Raw genomic sequence first — 12,295 nt, 5'->3', positions numbered from 1 at the left:
CCAAAGCATAAATTAACCATAAGGCAACATGAAACAGCAAAAACAACCTTGACTGAAGCAAACATCAAAGCTGAAAAAAATGTAGGACAAGAGATGGTGTGAGGGCCTGTGAAATAGCTCAGATAGATAGTGAGTTGCTTTGCTTGGCCATGTGCATGACACAGGTTCAAGCCCGGCCCCCACTGCATCAGAGGAAACTTCAGTACTGTGATCTCTGTCTAAAAAAGAGAAAGATGTGACTTTATAGTAGAAAAACAGGTATTTATAAAAAGAACTAAAAAAAAAAAAGGTTTGATGAAGGTGTGGAGAAAAAGGAGCTCTTATGCACAGTGGTCAGAAGGTAAACTGGCAAAAGCTTCATGAGAAATAGATGGAGATTTCTTCAAAACAAAACAAAACAAAACCCAACTAAAAATGGAAGTACCATGTAATCCGGCACTACCAGTCAGACATTTATCTGAAGATTTGGACTCACTAACTTGAATGAGTAGCCACACCCCCACATTCAGAGAAGCCTTGTTCATAGTAGCCCCAAATGGAATCAACATGAACACCTAGATACAGATGCCTGAGTACAGAAGCTATAGGATAGTGTGTGAGTGGAATACTACTTAGGCACGAAGAAGATGGCACTGTGCCTTTTGCAATATCATGAATGGAGCAAGAAGCAATGATCCATTATCAGATGTGGAATTGGATTAATAACCAAAGCCAACAAACTAGCCAGCCACAACAAAAATACCTTCTAGATTCTAAAAAACATAATGGCTATTAGAAGAAGAAAGGAGATGAGAGGACTGGGTTGAGGGCTTGTTTTGAGGGTGTGATGGCCCTGGAACTTTGCAGGTAGGTGTAGTGAAACAAACAAATAGAGGTACGACGCTGTGCCTCTGACATTCTACAGAACTTAAGCCAATGGTAGAGCAATGGAATTCTGTTCGCCATTCTTGTCTGCAGCCAGGGAGGCAAGTCTGTGATAGCCTGCAGGGGTTGCATGTGTGAGGTATAGAGTTCAGCCTCTGAGACCACATATGCTGGTGGAATGCACTGTGCACTGGTGTCTCTTTCTAAATCAGTAAGTGTAAAAAAAACAAAAAAAGCTTGTTGTCACTAATAATTGAACATTGAAGTTTTGTGTGCGTGTGTGTTGTTTACCAGAGCACAGATCAGCTCTGGCTTATTGCAGTTCGGGGGATTGAACCTGGGACTTTGGAGCCTCAAGCATGACTATCTCTTTGCATAATCTCTTGCTATCTACCCCTGCCCATAATTGAAGTTTTCTCTGTGCTTCTTTCCCTTTTTTTTTTTTAAAGGTTAATTAATTCATCAGAGAGGAGAGAGAGGGAGGGAATGGGAAAGGTAGATAGAAGATAGACAGACAGATAGATAGATATAATGAACGCATACCAGAGCATCCATCACTCTGGTACTTGCCATGCTGGGGATTAAATATAGACCCTCATGCTTGAGAATCCAGTGCTTTAGCCACTGCACCACTTCCTGTGCTGTGCTCTGTGCTTCTCTTGCCAACACTTGATTCTGTTTTGTTCTGATCCATTGTGGGTAAGCCACTGATAACTACTTTCTGTGAATGTCAGTGACTAGACTGCCCATTTCAGAGGACATGGGGCCGGAACCTGGGTGTCGGGAATTACAGACCAGTATTTTAGACATGCTAATCTAGTCTCTTCCTCCTGTCTGGTTTGCTCCAGGTTATAGAAGCATTCAGTGCCAGAAGCTGATGTAGAACTTTGGGTCTTAGACACTGGGAGGGGGCTTCTGCCACAATTCCCAGCACCTGGAGTTGGCCAGTCCTCTCCAGTCCTACTGCACAACCATCAAGCAGATGTCTGACCCATGATTCCTTCCTGTTTCACCCTCCAGGGTGCCCCAAATGTCCATCCATCCCTCTGCCCATTCATCTTTATTTCTCTATTACATTTGATAGGACAGAGAGAAATTGAGAGAGAAGAAGGAGAGAGAAAGAGAGAGGGAGAGAAAGAGAGGGAGAGAGGGAGGGAGGGGGAAGGAGAAGAGAGAGAGAGAGAGAGAGAGCTGTAGCACTGCTCTAAAGCTTGTGAAGTATTTCCTTTGCAGGTAGAGACGGGGGGCTTGAACCTGGGTCCTTGCACACAGTAATATGTGCTCTCAACTGGGTGTGTCACTGGCCCAGCCCTGGTGTTTTGTTTGTTTGTTTGTTTTGTTTTCTGTTTTTGTTTTTTGTTCTTAATAACCATTGTTTCATTTTCCTATTCTTTACCTTTGGCCATTTCTCTATCATTTTGGTAGCATTAAGACAGAACGTTCTAGTGTGTACCATTCAGGTTCTGCCTCAGTTTGTCTACTTCTGCCAGTCCTTTCCTTCTTTCCTCCTTCCCCCCCTCTCTTCCTTTCAATTCAATTTCTATTATTTAATTTTTTGCCTCCAGGGTTATTGCTGGGGCTTGGTGCCTGCACTATGAATCTACTGCTCCTGGAGGCCATTTTCTCCATTTTATTGGCTAGGACAGAGAGAAATAGAGAAAGGAGGTGAAGACAAAGGGAGAGAGAAAGACAGACACCTGCAGACCTACTTCACTACCCATGAAGTGACTCCCCTGCAGGTGGGGAGCCAGGGGCTCGAACAGGGATCCTTGTGCTTCGCACTATATGCACTTAACCCTGTGCGCCACCACCCAGCTTCCTGGTCTCTTCTTTCTTTGTCAGTCTCCCAGCTCTCTCACTCACACTGTTTGGCCTGCTCAGACACCCTCAATTTCTCCTTTCTCTGACCTTCTGTGTCAGAAAACTAGGTCTTGACGTTTACCTGAAGTGGAAGAAAAGTCGCCCTCCCTGCCCCAACAGAGAAGGTCAGGATGCAGCACCGAACCAGAGTTTTGGCTCCTTTTACTGGTGCTTAGTACAATGACATCAGAAACAGCATAAGTTCAGGGCGAGTTTGCAAAAGTACAAAGAATTGGGAGATCGGTGTGTTGTCTGTGACTCCCACCCATCAGGACCTTCCTTTACAGACAGTGCGTCATCAGCCCTACACTACGTTCCGCATAACCCATCATGGCCGTGCTTATCTTCAGACAGTAAAGGCCAGACTTGCCTGTGAGGCCTTTTGCCCCAGACCATCTTTTCCACAACATGCTCTGTCTTGCTTCAGGACACAAAAAACGAGGGCGGAATCGACAGCCTTCACAACTGCACGTCTCCATCACCGGCTCAAAGCCTTTCTCTGTGCAGAAGGATTCCTGGGGTCCCCTCATTCCTACTCCCCAGCACTTCTGATCATGTGTCTCCTCTAACTCGGATCCTCTCTGGCTCTCTCTGGGTTTCACCCCCCCAGCAGATAATGTTCGAGGCACACTTCTCTAGAATCCTTCCTGAGCCATGCCCCTCTGTTTTCTTTGCTCATCCTGTTATAACAGAAGACCTGGTGTGTTGCACTTGGTTAGTGCTGTCTGGCTTTGCCTCTCTAACATGAAAATTAGTTCCTATAAAAATGGAAGCAGTGATGGGGGGGGTAGAAGGTGTGAATACTCACATCTCTAGGTGTGAAACTATATTCCTCAAATCTGATAATACTGTGGGCCAATGTTGGGTCAATAACAAAAAGATTTGAGGGGTTGGGTGGTGGTGCACCATGTTGAGCTCACAGGTTACTATGCTCAAGGACTCAGGTTCAAGCTCCCAGCACCCACCTACAGGGGGAAGCTTCACGAGTGGTAAAGCAGTGCTATAGATCTGTCTATCTATCTATCTATCTATCTATCTATCTATCTATCTATCTACCTTATCTATCTATCTTATCTATCTTATATATCTATCTTATATATCTGTCAGGTGGTGCAAAATGCAAGGACCAGCATAAAGATCCTGGTTCAAACCCCCCGGCTCCCCACCTGCAGGGGAGTCACTTCACAGGCGGTGAAGCAGGTCTGCAGGTGTCTTTCTCTCCCCTTCTCTGTCTTCCCTCCTCTCTCCACTTCTCTCTGTCCTATCCAACAACAATGACATCAATAACAACAACAATAATAACAACTACAACAAGAGCAAGAAAAGGGAATAAAAATAAAAATTAAAAATATATATAGTATATATAAATAATATTGTAAATATAAAAATAATATAGATATATTTTGCATATATATTTGCTTGGTGTCTGCACTATGAATCCACTGCTCCTGCGACCATTTATTATTATTATTTAGATAGAACAGAGAAAAATTGAGAAGGGTGGGGAAGATAGAGAAGGAGAAAGATGGGAGTCGGGCTGTAGCGCAGCGGGTTAAGCGCAGGTGGCGCAAAGCACAAGGACCGGCATAAGGATCCCGGTTCGAACCCCGGCTCCCCACCTGCAGGGGAGTCGCTTCACAGGCGGTGAAGCAGGTCTGCAGGTGTCTATCTTTCTCTCCTCCTCTCTGTCTTCCCCTCCTCTCTCCATTTCTCTCTGTCCTATCCAACAACGACAACAACAATAATAACTACAACAATAAAACAACAAGGGCAACAAAAGGGAATAAATAAATAAAATAAATATTTTAAAAAAAGAGCGAAGGAGAAAGATAGACACCTGTAGACCTGCTTCACTGCTTGTGAAGCGACTCCCCTGCAGGCGGGGAGCTGGGCACGGGCCCTTGCACTTTGTGCTATGTTTGCTTAACCAGGTGCACCACTGGCAGACCCCCTTAAAAATATATATTATATACTTTTTGCCTCCAGGAAAATATATATTATATACTTTTTGCCTCCAGGATTATCGCTGGGGTTTGGTGCCTGCACTACTAATCCACTGCTCCTGGAGGCTTTTTTTTTTTCCATTTGTTGCTTTTTTTTTTATTGTTGTTGGATAGAACAGAGAAATCGAGAGAGGGGGAGAGAAAGATAGACACCTGCAGACCTGCTTCACCGCCTGTGAAGCGACCCCCCTGCAGGTAGGGGGTGGAGACTCGAACACTCGAACCGGGATCCGTTAGCGGGTCCTTGCTCCATGTGCAATTAACCCGCTGTGCTACCACCCGGCCCCCATAAATATTTTTTATTAGGATTAATGGTTTACAGTAAATTGAGTTGATGGTATACATGTAAAATCTCCCAGTTTCCTGGAAAACACCCTCTTCCCCAGCCTAGGTCCTCCTCCACCTCCCCCTCCTCCATCACTCACCCGGACCTGAAGGGCCTCCCACCATCCCAGAATCCTTTGCCCTGGTGCAAATATTCCAAACCGAGGCAAGTTTTCCTCTGTGTTTCTTCTTTCTGTTCTTAACCCTCAGCTTTTGGCTTATCTCACATCACACGATTCCTTCAAGCTCCAGCTCAGATGAGAAGAAGGGGACTTCATCCTTCTCGGGAGTGGAGTACTGGGGCTTGAAGGGCCTCCCCAAACTGATAGGTCTTCACTTTTTCAGGTTCCTTGCTCTTACTCCTTGGAGAGTGTACCACCTGCTTTCTGTCGTGATCCTGGGCCGGGTGATTATGCAGATCATAAAGGACCTGGTTTTGTCCAGAACGAGAGGTAAGAACCTTCTGCTTTTGTGTCTCCAGCATTTCCATTTCTCTTCCCTCCTCTCTCTCTCTCTCTTTCTCTTGCCACCACGGTTATCACTGAGAGCTCAGTGCCCCTGCACTACAAATCCACTGCTCCTGGAAGCCATTTTTTCCCGTTTTTATTTATTATTATTATTGATAGAACAGAGAAATCGAGAGGGGAGGGGGAGATAGAGAGGGAGAGAGAAAGAGAGACACCTGCAGACCTGCTTCACTGCTTGTCAAGTGTTCCCCCCTGCAGTCGGAGCCAGGGGTTTGAGCCTGGGTCCTTATGTGTTGTGACGTGTGTGACCTACTGGATATACCACCACTCAGCTGCCTGTAGAGGCGTCTTTAACCAAGTGATTTTCTGGGAAAGGGCAAAAACCAATAAAATCAGAAACAACCAAACCAAAAAAAAAAAAAGTGACTTATTTTATTTATTATTTGGTGGCACCAGAACCTTATGTATCTGTGACTTCACAGCTCCCAAGACAACTAACTTTCTGACTTTTGTTTTATGAGAGAGAGAGAGAGAGAGAGAGAGAGAGGAAGAGAGAGAGAAAGTGAGAGTGAGGAACAGAGAAGAAGAAATACCACAGCTTTGCTCTACCATCTGAGGGCTTCCCTCAGTGCTGTGACACTTACATGTGGTGCCAGGGTTTGGACCGAGGGCCTTCCATTTGATAAGGTGGCCACTTTACAGGAGAAACTATCTTCCAGCCCCTGGCGTTATTATTATGAGTGATGATGCAGCATTTGCTTATTTGGGAAGTCTTTGTCTAACATCTAGGACTGATCTAACTGATATCTCTAATCAGAGCTGCTGCTTCTGACAGAAAGCTTAGTAATGTTGGTTTTCCTTTTGACTCTGCAAATGCTGTTTTTTTTTTTTTTTCCACCAGGGTTATTTCTGGGGCTCAGCACCTGCACTACTCCGTCACTGCTAGTGGCTTTTTGAAATCACTTTCTATTGACTAGAGATAGAAACTGAGACGAGAGGAGGAGAGTGGGAGAGAGAGGAACACCTGCAGCCTTGTTTCACTGCTTGGGAAGCTTCCCTCTGTAAGTGGGGACCAGGGGCTCGAACCTGGATCCTTTGCACATTGTAATGTGTGCACTCAACTGAACATGCTGCTACCCAGCCCCATATGCTATTGTTTTAAATGCTGTTTTGGGAGGGTAGATAGCATAATGGTTATGCAAACAGACTCTCATGCCTGAGGCTCCAAAGTCCCAGGTTCAATCTGCACCACCATAAGCCAGAGCTGAACAGTGCTCTGGTTAAAAAAAAGAAAGAAAGAAAGAAAAATTCTTCTCTCTAAATGCTATTTTGACATTTAAGCAGACACAATGAGGGAAACAGTTAATATTTATTACACTTTTCATGATGAAACTGGGCCTTTAGGAAGTAGACTTGGAGGGCCGGGAGGTAGCGCACTGGGTTAAGTGCACCTAGTACGAAGCGCAAGGACTGGCTCAAAGATCCTGGTTCAAACCCCCAGCTCCCCACTGCAGAGGGGTCACTTTGCAAGCGGTGAAGCAGGTCTACAGGTGTCTGTCTTTCTCCCTCTCCCCCTTTCTATCTTCCCCATCTCTTTAATTTTTCGCTGTCCTATCCAACAATAGCAGCATCAACAATAACAACAATTCTTCTTCTAGCGTTTGCCCTTCTTCCATAGCCAGTCAACAGGTCAGGTTGAAAGCTGTCAGGAGCTGCATGTTGCTGGCTTTGAAAGTGACTGGGATCCATGTGGATTCAGTCGGCTAGGAAGGATCGTCAGTTTCCCCAATGAATGGGTACTCACGGGATGCACCACGAGAAGGTCGATCCAATGCATCCCATTGCATAACAACAATAACTATGGGGAAAAGATGGACTCCAGGATCAGTGGACTCCAGGATCAGTGGATTCATAGTGCAGGCATTGAGCCCCAGGGATAACCCTGGAAGGCAAAAAAAAAAAAAAAAAGTTAGGAAGTAAACTTGTTGAATTCTTCAAGGTCTAAAAAGCATCAAGAAAAGAGCCGGGCGGCAGTGCACTGAGTTGAGCGCATGTTACAGTGCACAAGGCCCTGAGTTCAAGCCCTTTCCCTCTCCCTGTGAGGGTAGGGACAAGAGCGGGAGGGATAGGAGGAAGCTTCACAAGCAGTGAAGCAGTACTGCAGGTGGCTCTCTTTCTCCTGCTCCATCTCCCTCTTCCATCTCCGTTTCTCTCTGTTCCTACCCAATAGCTGAATGAATATTTAAAAATATAAATATTAAAAAAAATTCAAAGTCAACATTAAGAAGGGGGCTGGGAGATATCACAGTGGTGCTGCTCCCAGGTTCAAGCCCTGCTCTCTACCAGAGCTGAGCAGTGGTCTCTCTATTTCTCATTCTCTCTAGCCTCTTGCTCTCGCTTTGTCTCTCCATCTCTCTCTCTCTCTCTCTCTCTCTCTCTCTCTCTCTCTCTCACACACACACACACACACACACACACACACAAATAAACCTTAGAAATCATTAAGTCATGGGGCCAGGTCATGGTGCACCTGATTGGGCGCACATGTTACAGTGCTCAAGGACCTCAGTTCGAGCCCCTGGTCCCCACTCGCATGGGGAAAGCTTCATGAGTGGTAAAGTAGGGTGTGAGGTGTCTCTCTGCCTTGCTCCCTCTCTGTCACTCCCTTTCTCTTGATTTCTGGCTGTTTCTATCCAATAAATAAATAAAGATAATTAAAAATTAAAGTAATTAAAAATCATTAAGGCACGGTTAAATGCATCTTTAAAAGCAAGTTGATAAAAAAGGAATTTTTTTCTCTGTTTTAAATTAGTGATTTGATAATGGCTTACAAGATTATAAGGGAAGAGGGATACAGTTCCATACCCCACCACCACCAAATTTCTAGGACCCCCTCCCCACCCCATAGTTCTCACAAAGATTTAGAGACGGTTTTGTCATGTATTTTTTTGTACATTTATATGTTTCAGTTCCCAGTGTTACACATATGGGTGAAACCATCTGGTAGTTGATTTTCATCTATTTCAAGAAGCATCATAACCTTCAGTTCCATCCATTTTGTCCTGAAGGACACAGCACCATTTTTTTTTTCACTGCAGTAAGTCTTCTCTGTCAGCGTGGACCCCTCATTTTATAGATTGCCCAGGGATTGGTCACTCCTCACTTGCTCCTTTCTGTGCCAGGCTCTGTGGGAAATAAGATGCCCCTCCTGTAGCCCCCCACCCCTGCATCCAACTGGCTCTCGCTTTATCCTTCAGGGCTGACATTTGTTCACAGGCCAGCTTTCTGTCCTGTTGGTGGGGAGTGGGGTGGGCTGGGGAGTGGAGTGTTCTGTGAGTGGAACCATGGAGCCAGGGTTTCTGCTGGAGGGACAGAGAGGAGGTGGCTCCTCTATGCAGACTTGTGGGGACAAAGCCCCCTTTGAGCCCTGTGACTGGCTGGTTTGGGGGCTGGCTCTGTAGGTTTTGCCTGCAGGGCTTTCCTGCAGGAAACTGGTCTCTCGGGCACAGGCTTGGCTTCTAGAAAGTTCCAGTGGTAATGTCAGGGCTGTAGACAGTGGCGCCAGCGTGCTCCTGGGCCACCAGCTCCTGGCAGCTACAGCATGGCCAACTGGTCACCAGGCCCCAGACACTCTATCCCCTTGTGCTTCTCCACTTCCAACCAGATCTTTCTTTGGCTAAAGATCTGTGTTGTTACTTACCACCAGGGTTACCTCTGGGGCTCAGTGTCTGCATGACAAATGCACCACTCCTGGTGGCCATTCTTTTTGTTTCTTTTTTATCCTTCTTTATTGGATAGGACAGAGAGAAACTTGAGAGGGCAGGAGATAGGGAGAGAGAGACACCTGCAGATCTGCCTCACAGCTTGTGAAACTTCCTGTCTGCAGATGGGGAGCGGGGGACTTGAACCCGTGTTCTTATACATGGTAACATGTGCACTTAACTGGGGGTATCACCACCTCACCCTCTGGCTAAAGATATTGAACATTTTATTTTATTTTGTTTTATTTCATCTTATCTTAATGAAAGAGGTATACAGAGGCCAGAGCCCAGCTCAGCCTTGCCTAATGATGGTGCTGGGGATTGAACCTAGGGCCTCAGAGCCTCAGGCAGGAAAGGCTTTTGTGGAACCATCGTGCTATCTCCCCAGCCTCAAAATACTGAACTTCTGTTAAGAATCTGATTGAGGGGACCGGGTGGAGGCTCAGCCAGTTAAGTACACATGGCACGAAGGGCAAGGACTGGATCAAAGATCTCGGTTCGAGCCCTCAGCTCCCCACCTGCAGGGAAGTTGCCTCATAGGCGGTGAAGCAGGTCTGCAGGTTGGTTTCTTTCCTTCTTTTTCTCTCTTTCTTTCTTTCTTCCTTCCTTCCTTCCTTCCTTCCTTCCTTCCTTCCTTCCTTCCTGTCTTCCTTCCTTCTTTCTTTCTTTTATTCTCTCTTTCTCTCTTTTTCTTTTGCCTCTGGGGTTATTGCTGAGGCTCAGTGGCTGCACTACAAATCCACTGCTCCTGGAGGCTATTTTTTCCCTTTTGTTGCCCTTGTTGTTTATCATTGTTGTTGTTATTGCTGTTGTTGTTGGATAGGACAGAAAAATTGAGAGAGGATGGGAAGACAGACAGGAGAGAAAGATAGACACCTGCAGACCTGCTTCACTGCCCATGAAGTGTCCCCCTTGAACTGGGATCCTTACACTGGTCCTTGCGCTTTGCTCCATGTTCTCTTAACCTGCTGTGCTACCACCTGGCTCCCAGGTGTCTGTGTTTCTCTCCCTCTCTGTCTTCCCCTCCTCTCTCTATTTCTCTCTTGTCTTCAACAACAACAGCAATGGCAACAATAGCAATAATAACAACAAAGGCAACAAAAATGGGAAAAATAGCCTCCAGGAACAGGGTATTCACGGTGCAGGCACTGAGCCCCAGCAATAACCCCGGAGGCCAAAACAATTACTAATAATCTAATTGAAGGGCTGGGAGGTGTGGGGTGGGATGTGGTAGCTTGGTTGTTAGAGTCTCGCATGCCTGATGCCCCAAGTTTGATCCCCACCCCCCACCCCCCCACCCCCGCACCCAGTATGTGGGAGAAGTGTTCTGCACTCGCTCGTGCCCTCTCTGCCTCTCTCCTTCCCTCCCCCATAAACACAAGGATGAGGCTGGCGAAATGGCACAGCGATTTCTGGAACAGACTCTCATGCCCGAGTCTCCAGAGGTCCCAGGTTCCATCCCTGGTAGCAGCATAAGGGTTTTGGATTGCAGAGTAGCACTCCATGAAATATATGTTCCTAACCTCTTTACCCAGTCATTTGCCAGTAGGCAGTCAGGCTGCTTCCACTCTTTGGCTGTTGTAAATAATGCAGCTGTGAACAGAGGGGTGTGTGTGCCCCCTTCAAATTAGTTCTTTCTGTGAAGTTCTGTAGGAGTATAACCCACACTAAATGTTAAATAGTATTAAATTGTATTACTACTCTATAGTTATAAATTTTATTTATTTACTTATTTATTTATTGTTGGGTAGAGGCAGAAATTGAGAGTAGGGGGGAAGATAGGGAGAGAGACAGAGAGACACCTTCAGCCCTGCTTCACCACTCGTGAAGTTTCTGCCCTGCAGGTGGGGACCAGGGGCTTGAACCCAGGTCCTTGGGCACTGTAAGGTGTGGTGCTTAACCAGGTGCACCACCACCTGGCCCCCTGTAATAGTTATATATATTCTTTGATGGACGGTGAGAAATAGGGAGATATAGAGGGAGGGAGAGAGAAAAAGAGAGACAGAGTCACCTGATCCACTACCTGTGATGCTTCACCCCTGCAACTGGAGACTGGGGGTTTGAACCCAGGCCCTCAGACATGGTATTGTATGTGCTTTACTGGGTGCACCACCGCCTATCCCTGTGTTTCCTTATTTTTAATTTCTATATTTTAAAAGATGAATTTGAGTGCTGGGCAGTGGCCCACCAGGTTGAACACACATTTTTTTTTTCTTTTTTGCCTCCAGGGTTATTGCTGAGGCTCGGTGCCTGCACCACGAATCCACCGCTCCTGGAGGCCATCTCTTCCCTTTTGTTAACCTAGTTGTTTTACCATTGTTACGGTTATTATTGTTGTTGTTATTGATGTCGTTGTTGGATAGGACAGAGAAATGGAGAGAGGAGGAGAAGACAGAGGGGGGGAGAGAAAGACAGACACCTGCAGGCCTGCTTCACCGCCTGTGAAGCAACTCCCCTGCAGGTGGGGAGCCGGGGGCTTGAACCGGGCTTCTTCCACCGGTCCTTGCACTTTGTGCCACGTGTGCTTAACCCACTGCGCTACCGCCCGACCCCCTTGAACACATTTTACAGTGTACAAGGACCTGGGTTCAAGTCCCTGTTCCCCACCTGCATGAACAGTGGAGCTGTGCTGCAGGTATCTGTCTCCCCCTTCCCTCTCAATTTATCTCTGTCTCTATCCAATAAATAAATGAACAAAATATTTTAAATATCCTCCTTCGTATTGCAGGTGCACAGCTGTGGAGAAGCCTCACCGAGAGGTAAGAGACCTCTTTCTCCTTCAATGCCAGGGACCTTGGGCGCGGGGAGGTCACAGCATAGGAGTCAATATTTTAGAGACACTGTCAGTGCTAGCGCTGTTTTTGCATGAGTGGTGTAAGAAAGGAAATGGCCTCTAAGAGCAGAAACAAAAGCAGAACTCGATCTAGGAAATCTCTCGTCTGGCTACTGCGTTGGGAGAGTTTGTGAGAAGAGGGGGTGAGTTTTTATGAAGGGGCCCCTCTTAGGCTGCATTTTG

The 12,295-nt window shown here is 46.3% G+C and overlaps 1 protein-coding gene across 2 annotated transcripts in view; it reads left to right on the top strand.

Annotated features, from left to right (window-relative positions):
- RETREG1 (reticulophagy regulator 1) overlaps positions 1-12,295 on the top strand; it is a 124,838-nt gene that overhangs the window by 34,569 nt on the left and 77,974 nt on the right. For both annotated transcript variants that reach the window (XM_060191180.1, XM_060191178.1), the window contains exons 2-3: positions 5,397-5,503; positions 12,008-12,038. In XM_060191180.1, coding sequence (XP_060047163.1) covers positions 5,397-5,503; positions 12,008-12,038 — 138 coding nt within the window. The remainder of the gene's footprint in view (positions 1-5,396; positions 5,504-12,007; positions 12,039-12,295) is intronic.

This window comes from Erinaceus europaeus, chromosome 5, assembly GCF_950295315.1.
Source record: "Erinaceus europaeus chromosome 5, mEriEur2.1, whole genome shotgun sequence".
Lineage (NCBI taxonomy): Eukaryota > Metazoa > Chordata > Mammalia > Eulipotyphla > Erinaceidae > Erinaceus > Erinaceus europaeus.
Note: the sequence above shows the minus strand (reverse complement) of the source record. Positions and strands in the feature narration are given on the sequence as shown.